We start from the raw sequence: 18,062 nt of genomic DNA on the forward strand, positions 1-18,062 counted from the left end.
CTCTCATTGTTGAGCTTCCTGTCTTGCTTACCACATGCATGCTCAGTCACACAGAAGGTTAGGCTTGACAACAATGTCCCAAGACTCAAAACACAATACATCAAGGTCAAATTGAACCAGAGATAAGTGGTGCAAGCAGTCAACATCATCAAGCATTCTCATTATTTTCATATTTGCACTAAATCACAAATCTCGCAAATCGATTGCATCATTTATTTGGATATTGTTGCTGTAATATTGTATTATTAATGATTCACTGGTACATTCTTATTCGGTATCTTAACAAAACAGTTTTGCAACTTTTCACCTTTTAAACATACTAAGCAAACAGTGCAGAAAATAACTTGACTCGAGACTGAGCTGCATTCTAATTTTAGGTGCAATTTCTTTTATACAAAATGCCAAAAATGGGGGGGGGGGGAACTAAACACAACAATGCCGTTTTTAGTTTCTCTTGAAGAAATAATTGGGCAGAATAAATAGCAGCCAACTAATGAATATCTTCTCAACAACACTGCTGTTTAATTAGGCTAAAAGCTCAAGACTGAAAACAAAAGCTGCATTACTGTATTGGCAAAGTACATTTATGACTTTTTGACAGATGGCTGTAATGCAGTCAAGGCAAGCAAACTAACCAACATGCAGGCAAACATAGCCTTAGATTTGCCAGACTGAGGAACAAATCTTGAAAATCTGAGTCAGACAAATCTATGAACATATTTTCTGTGCATGCAACAAAATCCATATTGTTTCTCCACATTCTGAACTTAATGCAGGTCACGCACACTTTGAACACAGAGCAAAAATCTAACCTATGACTTTTGTGTCATTATCGCAATACGCAGCTTATTTTACACCATAAAGGGTATTGGTCAATCATATGACATTAGTTTGGATTGACAAAAGTCAATAGCGCTGATGTTACGAGACATTTAGCTTGGTTTTTAACAGCCAGAGAGAAAGCAACTGCCAAACAACCTGGAAAGCTCAGTCAGACATGGAAAATCTTTATGTCCACACATTTCAAAAATGATAGCCTACACAGTCAATCAGATACAAATGATGTCCAACAAAATAGCACACAGCGACGTAAACGTGAACATTGAACACTGAAGAGCCAACCAATTACAGTTAAGCCTTTATAGAGCTGTTCTTGTCTGTATGAAGGAATATTGCTACTGGAAAAAATGACTCTACTAGCCTATATAATCTACAATTTTTCGATAATTAAAGGACTGCATCTGTTTGGTTATGAACAGGGGCTCTAAACATCTCAATAAGGCTGTCAAATTGCTCAACAGAGCCATCTAGTGGCCTAAAAAAACTTTCCACCAAAAGTAATGAATGGAAAGAAGACGATCCCGAGCGACCGGCGCGTCGTCTCGTCTCAAATGCTTTATGCCTTTGATTGAAAACAACAGTAACTCGCATATATTATAAATGCTTGACGTATTAGCCTATTCAGTCTTCATTAGCATACATAAACTCGTCTTAGGAATACCAGTAAGTGTTTTACAATTAAATCGTTATTGCAACCCTTGTAAATTACTGTGGTAAGACTGGTTTCACAGACATCAAGATATCACGAGTGGTTTGGCAGCGTAATATTAGCTATATAGCATTGTATTTAGTGCAGTTTGCAAAAGATTCCGTTAACAACACTGTATAAAATATGGATAGATTAATTCAGCACATTTGATTTTATTGACATACGACAACGCATTTAGTTTTATTTATAACCATTCCCAAGCTAAAATAATTAAACCCAGAAAACGCTGAATTGAATGAAGACACTGGCTGAGGAACTGAAGGACGTACACGATACGTCAACTTTGGCAATAGGAGAAAATCTATCACGCTTATAAATAAATATAGACTGCAGTAATGTAAGGTTGAGCAAAACTGACAGCTCGATCTCGCTCCCCAAAATTAGCTAAAATTATATGTGATAAAGCATACTGATCAAGTAAAAAATAACTTAATTTTCTGCTATAAAACATTTTATTTAATTTCATTAGCGAGCTTACAGAATAAAAACAAATGTCGTATAAATAGAGTATGAGATCATTACTAAAACCATATGTGCTATAGCTTACCTTCAATGACCAGGTTAATCATCTCAAATTATGCTTGAATGATAATGTTCAAAGGATGTTTTCATAAACTCGTCTAAAGCTAAAATGTGTAAGACATGCGAGAAACTATTTCAATTGATATTCAGCAATACATTTATAAACGCTGTTAAATTCTGAACCGCTTGTATATGATTCAGCCAGGGGCGTAATTTGTGGGGGGGTTAGGGGGGAGATAACCCCCCCAATATTTAAATCTATGCATTACAACCCCTTCAATATGTATACCATGATCACATGAAAAATATGCAGAACCCAAACTTCAACCCCCCCAATGTTCAAACCAAATCTACGCCCTTGGATTCAGCAACACATTGCGTAGGCTTTATCAATATTACGAATATGATTATTTTATTGCAGATTACTGTGTAGCCTACTAACAGTTACAGGCTAAAGGGGCTTTAAAAGCGAAATAGAAAATATGTAGCCTACCTTCTCCTGGTCCGTTTTACTTTCCCTGATGTGAATTCGCTTCTTGCTGTTCGTCCATAGTCTTCGTCTTCGTAATCAAACTCTCCACTTTCTCGTTGTAGTTTATAGCAGACTATATGATGAAGAGTCCTGGGCTGTATTTTATTACATTCGACGTAATGTTCGCGTTATTTGAGCAGTGTTGTCAGAGCGTTGCGCTGCGGTTCATCCTCTGTAACCGACACTGTTGCCGAATGTTTCTGCCTCTCGCGCGGCCTCATTTTAAACTCACGTGACGTCAGAGATCATGGTGCTGAAACTGCAAGCACTTGTAAACAACACATACACGTTCATTTGGTGAAAACCCGTTCTCGGTGAACTTTTACTGTCACACTTAAAGCAAAACCACAATTTTGGTAAATAGCCTATAGACTGTATACAGTGAACTACAATTCTTTGCAATTTTCTATAGTATAAATATTGTAAGTGAGCCTATGTTCACACTGAAAATTTTCAAATAACCGGACGATGTAAAATAATAATATGCAAAACTATAGGCAAAAAATATGTTAGGCCTCTGTGAAAAGTATAGTGTCTGACATAGTAGCCTATGTCTAAGGCCTATTCTATTGTGCTTTTGTGATTCACACTGGGAAGTGTGGGAACCATCCAATCAATTCCCTACTTTGCCATGATACAGATCCTGCATATCAGATAGACCACATTAGATTCCGAAATTAAATAGGTTGCAAATTAGTGTGTCATATTGACTTTAAAATGATGTTGAACAAACAGCAATGATTTATTCATATATTCAGGTTGATTATTTGGGACACTTTTTCCAAGTCATCTCAATGACAAAAATGAACACACCCTAATATATTGTTTTCATTAGGGATGCAAGATATATCGGACACCATATTGGTAGGCTATTGGCTGACTGCCGACATATGATCATTTTTAATGAGATAAGAAAATTTGGCTGATATATTAAAGCCAAAAATTAAAGATGATTTCCTTCAGCTGAGACACTTCAGATGTGCACTCCATGATGTTATTGAATGGCTTGAAATATGATTGGATATGAAAAGAAAAATACAGTTCAGTGCAACAAGTGCAGCACAAATCTGCACTATAAATTTAGATTTGTCAATGTATCGGTTATCGGTTTTCAAATACAAAGAATTATCGGTTATTGGTATTAGCCAAATCGGTAAATTTTCATGTCGGTGCATCCCTCGTTTTCATCCATTTTACTTTAAAACATTAATTAATCCTTTTACAATAGATTTTATTTACACACAATATCTTCCATATCAATCTTAAAGTCGGCATAAGCTGCCATGGTATTTTTCTTCCCTGTTGTGACGTACATCCGAAAGAAACGGCTTCTGAAAAAATGTAGGGCAGGACTTGATTTTGTCCATATTGGAACGTTGTGGTTTGCTATTGCTGAGATCTCTGAATGTAAGTGGTGCTCATTGCAGAGTCAAATGACGCCCAGCTCCCCCTCTTTGGATGTAGTGGGTGGCTCTTGACCTAGTCCAGCTCCACCTCTGTCGATCAAATGGGTGGAGTTATGTTTAGCGATAGGGTTATGGGTAGGGTTAGGGTGTAGTTGGACCATCCAGCTAGGGGAACGTCAAGCTCCACCCATTTACTCTGCAGTGAGCGTCTCTGTGAGTGACAGGTTCTCCAGTGGTTGTGCCAAATACTTAGGTCATCACTTATGATTACGAGAACATATGAATTAAAAAAATTATAAAAATGACCTGCACAGATAAATCATTTAGAATAGATACTGCAATATTTAAAAAAAAAAAAAAAATAGGAATAGTCAAGTTTGATTTCATGGTGATTTCAATGTGGTATAAAATAAAAAAGAGTCTAACCTGAATCCAGGGCTCATCCTTCAACAGATCCTTCATAACTTCATAATGTGCCAATACCGTAGCTTCCCAAGACAAGACAATGCAGACAATAAAAGATCTTAGATAATCTAGTAAATTCCTAGATTGCAGATCTACACTGAACACGTACTGAATAAAAATGACCTTCTCAGTTAGAAAAAAATTAAAGGACGAGACCATTTATAACAGTGGATCAATTTCAGCTAATAAATATAATTTTCTGTTTTTGCTTACTCTTTTTCAAAGTTATGCATCTTTAATTTGACAACTCTTCAATTTTAATAATATCTGCTGTTCCTAAGAGGACATGATTTCTTGCATACCTAAATGCAGATTCAGTAATTATCCAGATCTGCTTTTTATGAAATCGCAGGGGGGAGCCTATCAAGAATGCTGACAGAGCAAATCTGCCTGTTGCACTGAATTGAGTAAATTGCTGATAAATTATGCTTATAGTTAGAAAAGGCTTTACTGTTTAGTGTTTACAATGTTACTATACAATTGTTAAGAGTCAAGAAAGACGCAGCTAAATGCTTATTCAGAAATGATGGCTAAACATTTATTTATCATGCTTAGTAGGCCTGGTAATGCACAAATGACCTTATAGAATTTATTCTCTATTTGACATTTTTCATTAGAGTACAGATGGGAATAATCTATATAGGATATTGTATGCTTATAGGAATAGTATCAACCACAAAAGCTCTGAAATGTGCAGTAGATGAAAGGACAGTATGAGCAGAGATAAGTAATTAGGCTGAATCTGGACTGGTTCCGGCATGAACATAGATAAATGCTGAGAAAGACACAACTTGGAAGGAGCAAAAGAGATGCATCTGTTTACTAAGCTGCAGACAGATTTAAGGCCTTGAGGAGTGTAGAGAAGATTTGTATACATCTATGTTTAATCTCCAAGTGGGGCTGGTTGCCCTTCCTGTAAAATGAGATTTGAAAAAATATTTGTCCATTTTGTAATAGATCTTTGATCTTTATTTTTCGATAGTAGTGTATTGTATAAGGACATCATTCTGGAATTGTTTTTATTTTCTGGTGGACATGTCCATCTTGCATGATAATAACGGTTACACACAGTGAGACATAATATAGACATGGATCTGACTTTTCAATATGATTTGTTTTCTCTGTATAATTTTAAACTGGTTAAATTGTGTTTTTAAAATAATTTTTTATACAAAATCAATCCGAAACCAACTCTTAAATGCATCCTTAAATAGGTCCAACAAAAGGCAACAAATCAACCATTATTTTCAAAGAGTTAAGGATGTAAGACCATCAAACAAAATATAATGCAGTATGTAATGTGTTGGTTATATGTGATTATTTTATTATGTATGTACATCTAGTCCAGTGTAAATGTGCTTCACCACAGGCACAGGCTTCTGCTTTTCTATTAAAATAACACTTTTATGGAAGTTATATGAGCTGTTTGTTTTTCACTTTTCACTTTAAAGTCAATTCAAACTTGTAATAGTCAGTTACCTTCCAACTGCATGAGACCTGAATGGCAATATACTATTTAATACTTTTCTACAGGCCTGGCTGTAGGCTATCATCTATTGCCAGGGTTTTCAACCAGGGAAAGATCTGCAGGGGGTCCACAGAGAAGAATTATCATAAACGAATATGAATAAACAATAATTAGATCAGACAAGAATAAATGTGATCAAACTTTATAGCTTTTTATATAGGAGGTCTGAAAGTCGGGGTGTGTAAAAGTTGAAAATATGCTATCAATTATTTCGAAGGTGTATATTCTGATACATAAACGCATAAAAAGTCAGAATGCTGACGATAGATTGTTGAAATGTCTTAGTTTTAATTAGCAGGCAGGCCTGTTGAATATAAATCTAGAGTAATAACGCATTCACACCAGCAGATGGAGTCATTCTCCACACGCGTTCATGCTGTCCGGAAGACAGATGTAAATATTTTCATGACGTAAAGACAAGAGACAATCTCTCAGTAGCCTACCCATCCTCTACAGTCGTCCACCTCTAGAAATACTCCATTTCTCCGTGAATAATCTATTCTTCGAAACAGCCTTCGTCCTTCCTGTCAGATGACCACGCGAGGTGGTCGCTGACAGCATTCTGTCTTTATTTATATATTTATTTTAAAGCAAACCGAGATTGGTAGGGTGTGATAGGCTATTCATAGCTTATGCATCATTGCTCTGTAGGCGAGTTGGTGTAGTCTGCGGATCAGATTGCTCCTGTTTGAATTTTTCTTTTCACTGCCGAGAAGCCAGCTATCAGGATTCATCATGCAAAAAAGGAGGAAGCCAGAGCCGATCCAGCTGAACCCAATTCCAGATGGGAACGCTGTAAACGGAACCGGGGCCACAGAGTGAGTTGGCTTCAGTCTCACGATGCCATTTCATGGCGAATAAGCTATTAGAAGACTTCACGTTCACTTTAAGTTGCTTAGGCTATTTCATGGATTGTTTGGCTCCTTAAGAATGTTGTTGGACTCTAACAGGAATACTTCATGGATTTGGCATTGCTTAATCTGATTTATTGGGCATTCAATTGTGGATATTTTTGAGGGTGTGTTCGTGATTTGTAAGTGTCAACAGAATTAAAGCCCAGGAATGAATTGTAAGGTCATTATTAGTTGACTTATAATACCACAAATGGGGGTCATTTTACAAAATTGGGTGACTTTTTAAATTTAATAAAGTGATTTTAACTGTCAATTTTTAAACATTCAATCAGATAATGTCAAATGAAGTCACCTTGCTTTATATAAGACAGATTGTTTCAAAGCAGCTTCAAAGTACTAAACAGGAAAATGACGGTCATATAAACTTAATCAAATATGAGACAAATTCTGTGGTAAATCAGCTTTACAGAAAACAGCAGTATCATTATTCAGCTTAAGTCAGTTCAGTATTGATTCAGTTCAGTTTAAAAACTGTGTAAAGTTCATAGAGTATAAAATGACTTAATAGATGTATATGTTGGAATATAGCCTTGACATCTTTTGACCCCAGTATATTGAATGTTTTTTAGCTGTGCTTAGATAAATGTCCATTTTAACACAGTAAAAGATGGCTTCAGACAGTTATGTATTGTTAGTTTTAATGAGGAACACACTGTTTGTGGAATGACCCATATATCAGTGTTGTTTAGTATCCATCAGGTGAACATAAAAGTGCCGCATCTCCTGCCACTAAGATCAATGAGAATACCTTATCACATTTGGACAGAGCAGCCAACACACACAACACTGCTGTCCTCTGTAGTATGTGGTTCAGACATAAATTAGTGTAGAAGCCACAACTCTATGTTTTGTTGATCCTGATGGATATGTTTAATTAATGTCACGGCATTCTCTGAGCTCAAGTATCCACCAGTTTACCTCAGTATGTGATTACGGAGGATTTTTTAAACTGACCACCATATAGATACAAGTGATGGCGTATTGATTTGTTTGCATCACATCCCCACAGACAGATATGGTGACAGTGAGGACCACCTCTGTCAGTGCTATACCTTCGTTTGGCAGACCTGTGACCAGTGACAATCCTTACAGCCTGAGCCAGTGGTGCATGTCATTGCCTCTTGTTTCATTGAGCTCATTTGGGGGCTCAGACACTTTCCCCTCTTGTAGTCTCTCCATTTGGCATTAAGAGACTATTAATTATTTGAGGATAAAGTTTCAGTCTGGTATATAGAAAATGGTTATTATTTCTACATAAATAAGAAGTATTAGCTGTGCTATAATAGTGCTACAGTAGTGATGTTTGGGAGAATGACAGTAAAGTAGAATTACATTCCTTCCTGAAGAGCAGGACAGGCTGTGGCGAGCTCGCTTTGGAATGTGTGTGTGTGTGTGTGTGTGTGTGTGTGTGTGTGTGTGTGTGTGTGTGTGTGTGTGTGTAGTGGTGATTCAATCCTGTGGAAGTCAGTGTTATAGAGGGAGGCTCAGTGGAATGTTAAATACTGTGACAACACTTTTTTCCTAGAAGTTTCTGATTTAAATCTGTCGTGGCTTGCCTATCTCAAAGAGTGCTGTTATATTATTTTACAAGTTCTTGCTTATCGCTTGAGAAGAACTTCATATGCATCACCTCTTTAATGCATTTACTAATTATGTAAATTAGAAGTACGAATGCAATTGTAACTGCCTCCAATGATGAGTAAATTGATTTACCAGTCATAAATATTATCTTAAGTTTTTAAGACCGGATATGATTTTCTTCTTCGTCTTTTTTGTTTTGGTGACTTAATGCAACCAATATTCTACATTCAGTATGTCTCACCACATATACAGTGCTATGCATAAGTTTAGACACCCATACTAAAGTTGATTAAAAAGAGGAATAAAAAATCATCTTTTGGAAACTGAACTTAATGCCTTAATTTAAAAAATTAGGAAAAATCCAACCTTTAAGGACACCAATTTTCTTTGTGAATGAATAATGTATCGTAAATAAATAAATGTTCTTCCTTAAAATACAGGGTGCATAAGTTTTGACACCCCTATGTTAAATTCCCATAGAGGCAGGCAGATTTTTATTTTTAAAGGCCAGTTACTTCATGGATCCAGGATACTATGCATCCTGATAAAGTTCCCTTGGCCTTTGGAATTAAAATAGCCCCACATCATCACATAGCCTTCACCATACCTAGAGATTGGCATGGTTTTATTTCAGTTAGCCTAATAGCTAGTTTGATTTGCATTGAGAGATGATCTTATGGAAAGTACCCCATGCCAATCTCTAGGTATGGTGAAGGCTATGTGATGATGTGGGGCTATTTTAATTCCAAAGGCCAAGGGAACTTTATCAGGATGCATAGTATCCTGGATCCATGAAATAACTGGCCTTTAAAAATAAAAATCTGCCTGCCTCTATGGGAATTTAACATAGGGGTGTCAAAACTTATGCACCCTGTATTTTAAGGAAGAACATTTATTTATTTACGATACATTATTCATTCACAAAGAAAATTGGTGTCCTTAAAGGTTGGATTTTTCCTAATTTTTTAAATTAAGGCATTAAGTTCAATTTCCAAAAGATGATTTTTTATTCCTCTTTTTAGTCAACTTTAGCATGGGTGTCTAAACTTATGCATAGCACTGTACATTATCATTCAAAAGTTTGGGGTCTGTAAGATTTTTTAACTTTTCGAAAGGAGTCTCTTATGCTCACCGAGGCTGCATTTATTTGATCAAAAATGCGAATGTAAACTGTAATTTAAACTACAATTTAAAATGACTGTTTCCTATTTTATTCCTTTAATTGTTATATTCTAATAGGCTGATTTGGTGCTCAAGTAACATTTCTTATAATCAATGTTGAAAACAGCTTAATGTTTTTGTTGAACATGTAATAGTATACATTTGTGTCATTCACATTAGAAAAAAATGTCTGACTTGCAATATGTTGTATTTATGTATTGTATGTGATGTATTTAAAAGGTTATTGTCCAAATGACTAGTAACCTTTTTTAGTAATTTGCCAAAGCCAGTTTTACTTACATTTGGCACTTGGCTATGCTAATTTTGTATGCTGCCAGTGCCAATTTTGTTTCATCTCTCTCCATTGGCAGCAGACAGTACCTCTGCTGCTATTGTTTCCCATGAGCTCTATGCTGCATTGTGTCTTTTCAAGATAATAATCAGTAGGAAACCACACAATGTTACAGTGTTACACAATCACACCACTCACACACCATGGCACCATCTGCTGCTCTCCATTTTACTTAAGAGCACTGCTGGGTGTATGAATGCTCTATAGTGCATAAAGAAGAGCTTGATTATTCCCATACATTCCCTACCTGTTCCCTAATTCTCTTCTTTTATTGTGCTTATGTCTGAGTTTAAATTGATGACAACACAGATGTATCCACAGGAATGATTTATGGAGTGTATAGTTAAATATTGACCTCCCCAGCGAAAAAATGGTTTGCTTCTGTCTAACCTCTGCTGATCCCGGTGCTCCCTAGTGTTTACATTCACATTCCAAGGTACGACATGTGAAGTTGACCACTTATTTCCTGTGTTTGATCATACTGTATCCAAACACATCTTCAAAAACGCTTGAAAAAAATGGAAGTGAAGTTATAATTCTTTCAAGTACACTTCTTGGGCCTTCAGAGGCTTTTCTGTATTTGAATCTCAAACCATAAGTAGCTTATGCAATTTTGTATCTTTTCTCAGAAAGAATTTGCCCTTTTTGTGGTGTATCAAAGGGTAGACTAAATAATTCACTGCATAGTAGGATTGAATTATTTATTACTTTAAAGGGATAGTTCACCCAAAAATTTCAATTAGTTCATTAATTACTCATCCTCGTGTCGTTCCAAACCCATAAGACTTTTGTTCATTTTCGGAACACAAATGAAGATATTTTTAATGAAATTTGAGCGATTTCTGTCCCTCCATTGACAGCTACTCAACTGACATTTTGAAAGAGATGAGATAGTAAAAAATAATCCATTTATTCAATCACTTTATATGAAGAACAGATTGAATTCGGGCTTTTATTCACATATAAACATTTATCAACTCATCTGTAAGAGTTTTTAATGTTTAAAGTGTCAGTTGCATTGCTGTCTATGGAGAGAAAGAAAGCTCTCAGATTCCATTAAAAAGATCTTTATTTGTGTTCTGAAGATGAATGAAAGTCTTGCGGGTTTGGAACGACATTATGGGTGTACGGTTGCGTCCGAAATCGCATACTCTTTTCAGTAGGTACTTATTTTGAATTAGTAATCACTTCACGACCACTAACATTTTTTTTTTCTAAATAGCATGAATGTAATGTGGACATTCGGGATGTTGTCATTATCATGTGACCTACCAGGGTTTCGTCACTTCACTGCCATTCATAAATCCTCTCCCGTGGCCTCATGGGATAGTAAAGTGTCCATCGGATGCACACTTTAGAATCTCAATAGGTCATCTGAGTACTTTTTGCCTACTCTTTTATGAGTACTGTGAATTTGGACATAATTCTTTTGTCACATGCTGTTTTTCGCCTACTTTATGGGAAGAATGTAATTTCGGATGCAGTTTTCCTACCTATTTGGCAAAAGGGAAGGCAACAGCCCTATTTCTCTGTCATCGGGTAGCACTGATTTCTTTTTTTCCGTTAAAGTACCCTTTTATCATTTGAGTTTTTTTGTGATGTATTGAACAATGTTGTCAATTTTGCTGTTATGCAGTTTATTAACCAATTTTTCAAATTATAAATAATTTTGTTATGCATTTTATATGTAGTTGTCATTGTTTTCCAGAAATGATTCATGTTGTTTTTATTATAATATAATAAATAAAGATAATTTTCAGATATTACTGAAACATAAAAACCAAGCAAAAAATAAAACATGGTCAATTTTAAACCGAATGAAAATGTCACAAAAAATGAAATGTATCTTTTTTTGTGATGGGGCAAATAAAAATGTTGGCATGGCATTGGCAAGTAAAAATTTGAACTACTGGTTTGACTAGGCCAGCTGAAAAAAACAAATCTTGCAGTGAAATCACTCTGGATATGGAGGCATTGTTCGCCCTCCTACATGCAACACAAGTTTCACAAGTATTTTTCTCCACTCTGGCATCTTGTGCGTCCTTCACCATTATCACGTCTCCACCACAGCTCATCCACGCCACCCACTTACACCCACACAGCAGCCTCGTAACCATGGTTATAACTGGCCTTGCTGTCAAAAATGAAAACACTTTTCCCCGTTCTGCATATAGATTAGATAAAGACATCCTGGAGTACTTGCGCTGCTCTCATCCACCTGAGTCGTGCTGTCTGTCCTGGAGCAAAGCGTGTTGCAATATGTTGCGGACTGATCAGCACGGTTTAATGTAAATTTATGTGTGAGTGTCAATTATTGTGGCCTGAAACATTGTTCAGCAGCAGGACAACATGTTTTCCATCTGAATCGGCTCAATGCTTAAAAGCCCTTGAGGCTCATAGTGTCCGATGGTTCTGAAAACATTCATTTGAAGATACAGCCGCATCACAGATGTTTGCAACGTGTGGCACACAAGCTGCATGAAAAGTTATGTTTAAATAATTCATAATTGGTATCAGCATCATAATCGTGAGACTTTTAATTGGTTCATTTGAAAAATCCGCTTGGTAGATGCAGTTAAGCCATGGTGAAGAACAGTGGTGTTGAAGGAGATGCAGAGAGGATGGAGAGCAGAGGGTCATGGAAGTTCACTCTTCCAGCAGAAAGCTAAGGAAATACATCACCATGACAACAGGGCCAAGGGAAAGGCTCGCATGCTTAGAGGAACTCACTGTTTCCTCAAACAGAACTTTAGGAAGAAGATGTTATAAAGCCTTCCCACCACTTTGTACAATAGCATATTCAATATTTCTACATGTTTTCTTCCTTAAGGATGGGAATGTGTTTCAGCATGCAAGAGTTTGTCTTCTTACTTCAAGAGAGGAGTCTTTCTTGTAGAGTGACATTAATGTTTAACCATAAAGCAGGAATAAAGGCCCGTTCACACTAAGAACGATAACTATAAAGATAACTAGTAGCATCCACATATCATTCTGTTTATTCTAAGTGCGGGCTTGTCTGCCGCTTTAAATGCTTGAGCTCGTTACAGCAGGATGGATTCTGATTGGCTGTCACTGTTTTTATCGTTCATCAGCTGGATAAAATCGTTCTGAAAGTGATTCCATCTATCGTTTTCTCTGTGCCGTTATCGTTATAGCAGTGGTGTGAACTGCTATTCTTTTACATTGTGAATGCTTTTATATACTATTATATAATTTATTCTTAATTTGACATGGCTTTTATTTTTATATTTTCAGTTTTCATTTTAATTTGTTTTTAGTAATTTTGTTGTTAGTCATTTTTCTATTTAGCTTTAATTTATTTTTATATAATTTTTAGTGTAATTTTAGTACTTAAACTTAGATGCCAAGGCAATATTCATATTTTTTCAGCTTATTTCAATTAATGAAAATTATTTTTAATAGCTTTAGTTTTAGTTCAAAATAACGAAACTGCACTGTAGTTTGAAAAATGGAAAAGGTGTCATGACATGATGCAGTTTTGTTCTGTTTATGTAATCAAACATACTTTAAAAATGTAATGCATCTAAAAATATGATGACTTGAATACACATATCCTGTGATGAGCATTTATTTATATATTGAATTAAAAATCATTTTGAAAGTTTTGAAAAAAAAAATGTCAGGGTGATTCAACTGTTGAAGAAAATTCATTACATATTTAAAAGTATGAAATTCTTGGGGAAAAAAATAACTTTTTAGCATACTGAAATTAATAGGGAGGACCACTGCAGATTCTCATGACTGTGTTGATTGTTGATTAAGCCATTTTGCTTCAGCATTTTAGAAATTAAATTCATTTCTGTCTGTGTTTGTGTTAGAACAAATCTGGAAGCTCTGCAGAAGAAGCTAGAGGAACTGGAACTGGATGAGCAGCAGAAGAAACGCCTGGAAGCTTTCCTTACCCAAAAGCAGAAGGTTGGAGAGTTAAAAGACGATGACTTTGAGAAGATTTGTGAGTTGGGTGCAGGCAATGGAGGAGTGGTCTTCAAGGTCTTACACAGACCCTCAGGCTTCATCATGGCCAGGAAGGTAAGTTATGGTGAAGCAAACTTTATATTTCAGTTTCAGCTTCAAGTTTGCAAGAAAGGTCACTGAAGTCCATTGATTGTCTTTTCCAGCCTTGAATCGATCAGATGCCGTTTTAGAGCTGCTTGCCTCAGAAGGCATCAGCTATTCATGTCATCATGTCTTTTTATAGATTGGAAGAAGTTAGGAGATTGCAGCGAAAAGCCATGACATTCTGTTCTTAGCATGCTGAATGGATGCTATATGCTAATTGCATTTGAGTCAAATAACACTTTTCCTAAAAAACGTGTCCAAGAAAAGACATCTACTATTAAAGCCAAATTACCAGTGGTCCAATACATACTGTGATGAAACAAATGGTTTTAATATAAGAGTTCCCAGGGAAGAAAACAAGCTGAACTCCAAACAACTCATTTACAGTGTACATGAAACAAAGAACTGACAGTATGCATGCAGAGAAGTAACTCCTCCTTATCAGCTAACTGTATAATGCAGACACCCTGGTAATTACAGAGAGCCTGGCACTGCCTGGTACTGAAGGAAATTAATGAGGCTTCAGAATTATGCTTTGCACTGCACTTATTAAGACAAAATCGCAACATGGTAAACATAAAGTCAAAATATGTCAATGTTTCTTCAATTTCAGGGGTTGATTATTAATAAAACAAACCTATTTTTTCACTTTTTCTTATTTTCATGTAGTTGATCCACCTCGAGATCAAGCCAGCGATAAGGAATCAGATCATCAGAGAGTTGCAGGTGCTGCATGAATGTAACTCTCCCTACATAGTGGGCTTCTACGGGGCTTTCTACAGTGATGGAGAGATCAGCATATGTATGGAGAACATGGTACTGTGTCCTCTCTCGGTGTCAAACATAATACAGAGGAAAATGAGAGTTTGTCTAAATATATTAAGTTCAGTAGTTTACGGTCAGTAAGATTTAAATCATTTTATTTGTCAAGGATCCATCAAATTTATTCAAACTGATATTTCAAATAAATGCTGTTCTTTTTACTTTCTCTTCATCAAAGAATCCTGAGAAAGAAAAAAAGTATCATGGTTTCATTGATACCAAATATTAAGCTGCACAAATGTTTTCAACATTCATAATAATAAGAAAGGCTTCTTGAGCAGCAAATCAGCTTATCAGAATGATATTTGAAGGATCATGTGACGATGAAGACTAGAGTAATGATGCTAGAAATTAAGCTTTGACATCTCAGGAATAGATTACATATAAAAATATATTAAAATAGAAAACAGTTATTTTAGATTGGAATAGTATTTCACAATATTACTGTTTTTGCTTTATTTTTGTATCAAATAATGCAGCCTTGATGAGTATAAGAGACTTATATATATAGTTCATATATATATTATATACAGTATATATAGTTCAATATCCTTTCAGTATCTCTACACTGCCTTTGCTTTTATAGGTACTATAAAATATCTCCATCAAATTCTTTTTTTTTTTAGGATGGCGGCTCCCTGGATCAGTCCCTGAAGAAAGCAGGCAAAATCCCAGAACAAATACTGGGCAAAGTTAGCATTGCGGTCAGTATCTCTGTAACCTATCTCAAAAATATCCTCGATCTCTTGTGGACTGTTTCCAAAATAATAAGGCTGAAGTACTCTATGTTTCTGGACCTGTTTTCTTTCTATTCATGCAGGTGATAAAAGGCCTGTCCTACCTGCGGGAGAAACACAAGATCATGCACAGAGGTGATTGGAGTCACGCTATCTCAAACCGTCATCTGTTCATTTACTCTTTCTGTTGACAGTATTTACTGAAGGGAAGACCTTTTCCTTTTCTTGCAGATGTTAAACCATCCAACATCCTGGTGAACTCGCGTGGTGAGATCAAGCTGTGTGACTTTGGTGTGAGCGGACAACTCATTGACTCCATGGCCAATTCGTTTGTGGGCACCAGGTCCTATATGTCTGTAAGTTTACATTCTCAGCAAAAAAATAAAATAAAATCCATCTGTCCATCTATCCATCTATCCATCTATCCATCTATCCATCTATCTATCTATCTATCTATCTATCTATCTATCTATCTATCTATCTATCTATCTATCTATCTATCTATCTATCTATCTTATATTTTTTATTTCTACAACATAATTAGGTTCTGGATTATTTGACATTGTGATTATTTCCTGGATATTTCATTTGGAGTATCTCAAGGCAGCCATTTGTTTGTTCAGGCTCCTGTTTTTCATCATATCTCTTCCTGTTTGATAATGTTAATTTCCTCTCCGTATGATCCCTGTTTTTCTGTGTCCATCTGTAGCCTGAACGCCTTCAAGGGACTCACTACTCTGTCCAGTCTGACATATGGAGCATGGGTCTCTCTCTAGTGGAGATGGCCATTGGACGCTTCCCTATCCCACCACCTGATGCCAAGGAACTGGAGCAAATCTTTGGTCAGCCCCTCGAGGGTGACCCCTCCGCCAGCGAGTCCTCCCCTAAACCCAGGCCCCCTGGTCGACCCGGCGGGTGTGAGTGGCTTTTTACCATCCTATCTGCAAGAACATGTACAAACTGATCAATTATGTTTAAGGTGTTTCTTACTATAAAACATTTGATTTGATTTTTATCTGTTTGTCCTGTCAGCATATGGTCCAGACAGCAGACCTCCCATGGCGATATTTGAGCTGCTTGACTATATTGTCAATGAGGTAAGTTTAAAGTGGTGCTTATAAGACCACTAAACGGCTTTATGGCAGTGAATTAATTAAAGTGAGTATTAATTGGCTGCTTCACTTAGGCTTAATGGAGCATTTTTCCTTTTTCAGCCACCTCCTAAGCTGCCAAGCATCTTTGGTGCAGAATTTCAAGACTTTGTTAACAAATGGTAAGCAAAAACATAATGTTATTTGCATTTAGTTTTATTCCTGTAGCTCACCTATTAGAGCACGACACTAGCCGTGCATGTTAAGGTCATGGGTTCGATTTCCAGGCAACTAGGATACTTATAAAATGCAGTGCACTGAAAGCTGCTTTGGATAAAAGCATACTCTAATCTAAAATGCTTCTTCAGTGGAGCTTGCTGCTCCATCTGGTGGTTGAACTAAAAAACAGTTTGAAATCGGAGCCCCTAAATGGACATGGCAAAAAAATATATGGGAGATTTGCTCTCAAAAGTGTTACTTCGAGAAACATTTTGCATCCCATCTGATTTTTTTTCTATCAATATTTTTACATTTTTCATACTTTATTTCTCAATGTGTTTTCTTGTTTTGCTTAGTTTAATCAAAAATCCAGCAGAAAGAGCAGACCTCAAGCAACTGATGGTAGGAACAATCCTTTTCTGTCAGTTCTCATATACAGATATTTTTTTCTGTTGCAAGAATTCACCTCATACATCTAACATAATTGTCTTTTTCAGGTCCATGCCTTCATTAAGAACTCTGAGGCAGAGGAGGTTGACTTTGCTGGATGGCTATGCAGCACCATTGGGCTAAACCAGCCAGCAACTCCAACTCACAGTGTGGGAATGTGAGAGCAGCCATCTTTTTCTAAGCCAACCATTTAGTGTTTCTTCTCACACAACATCTCCAGTTCCACCCTGAGGCCAACAGTAAACTGTCTCCTGAATCCACCCCCACCTTTTTTTTAATGTTGTCTTGAGTATTAACAAGCATACTGCTGTAATTAACAATGCATCAACCTGATCGGGGCTTGAAATCTGTTGTCAAATACTGGTTAAACGTTTTTTTTTTTTTTTTTTTTTTTTTTTTTTTTTTAACAACAAAATCAATGTAATTTTGATTGCAAAAGCCATCAAAAGGCTGACACACTGCACAGGAACTTAAATGCAAAGGATCCCCCTTTAAATATGAACTTATCACAATATACTTTTTACATTTTCAGCTATCCCTGAAGTGGTTACATCATTTCATTGTTATATTTTGTGTTCTGCTTTATTTCAATATGGTGAATGTGCAGTCTTTAACTCAAAGTGAAAAAAAAAAGGTAATTTAACTTATACAAA

The 18,062-nt window shown here is 36.2% G+C and overlaps 1 protein-coding gene across 1 annotated transcript; it reads left to right on the plus strand.

Moving 5' to 3' along the window:
* The first annotated feature begins 6,345 nt into the window (after window positions 1–6,345).
* map2k1 (mitogen-activated protein kinase kinase 1) lies at window positions 6,346–18,001 on the plus strand. Its single transcript, XM_081373157.1, has 11 exons — window positions 6,346–6,820; window positions 13,850–14,060; window positions 14,760–14,906; window positions 15,539–15,616; window positions 15,733–15,784; window positions 15,881–16,005; window positions 16,359–16,566; window positions 16,682–16,746; window positions 16,864–16,922; window positions 17,316–17,361; window positions 17,457–18,001. The coding sequence occupies exons 1-11, from the start codon at window positions 6,738–6,740 to the stop codon at window positions 17,568–17,570; spliced, it is 1,188 nt and encodes a 395-aa protein (XP_081229283.1). The 5' UTR covers window positions 6,346–6,737; the 3' UTR covers window positions 17,571–18,001.
* Window positions 18,002–18,062: the final 61 nt, after the last annotated feature.

The sequence above is a fragment of the Scardinius erythrophthalmus genome (assembly GCF_964197995.2).
Source record: "Scardinius erythrophthalmus genome assembly, chromosome: 8".
NCBI classification, from domain to species: Eukaryota; Metazoa; Chordata; class Actinopteri; order Cypriniformes; family Leuciscidae; genus Scardinius; species Scardinius erythrophthalmus.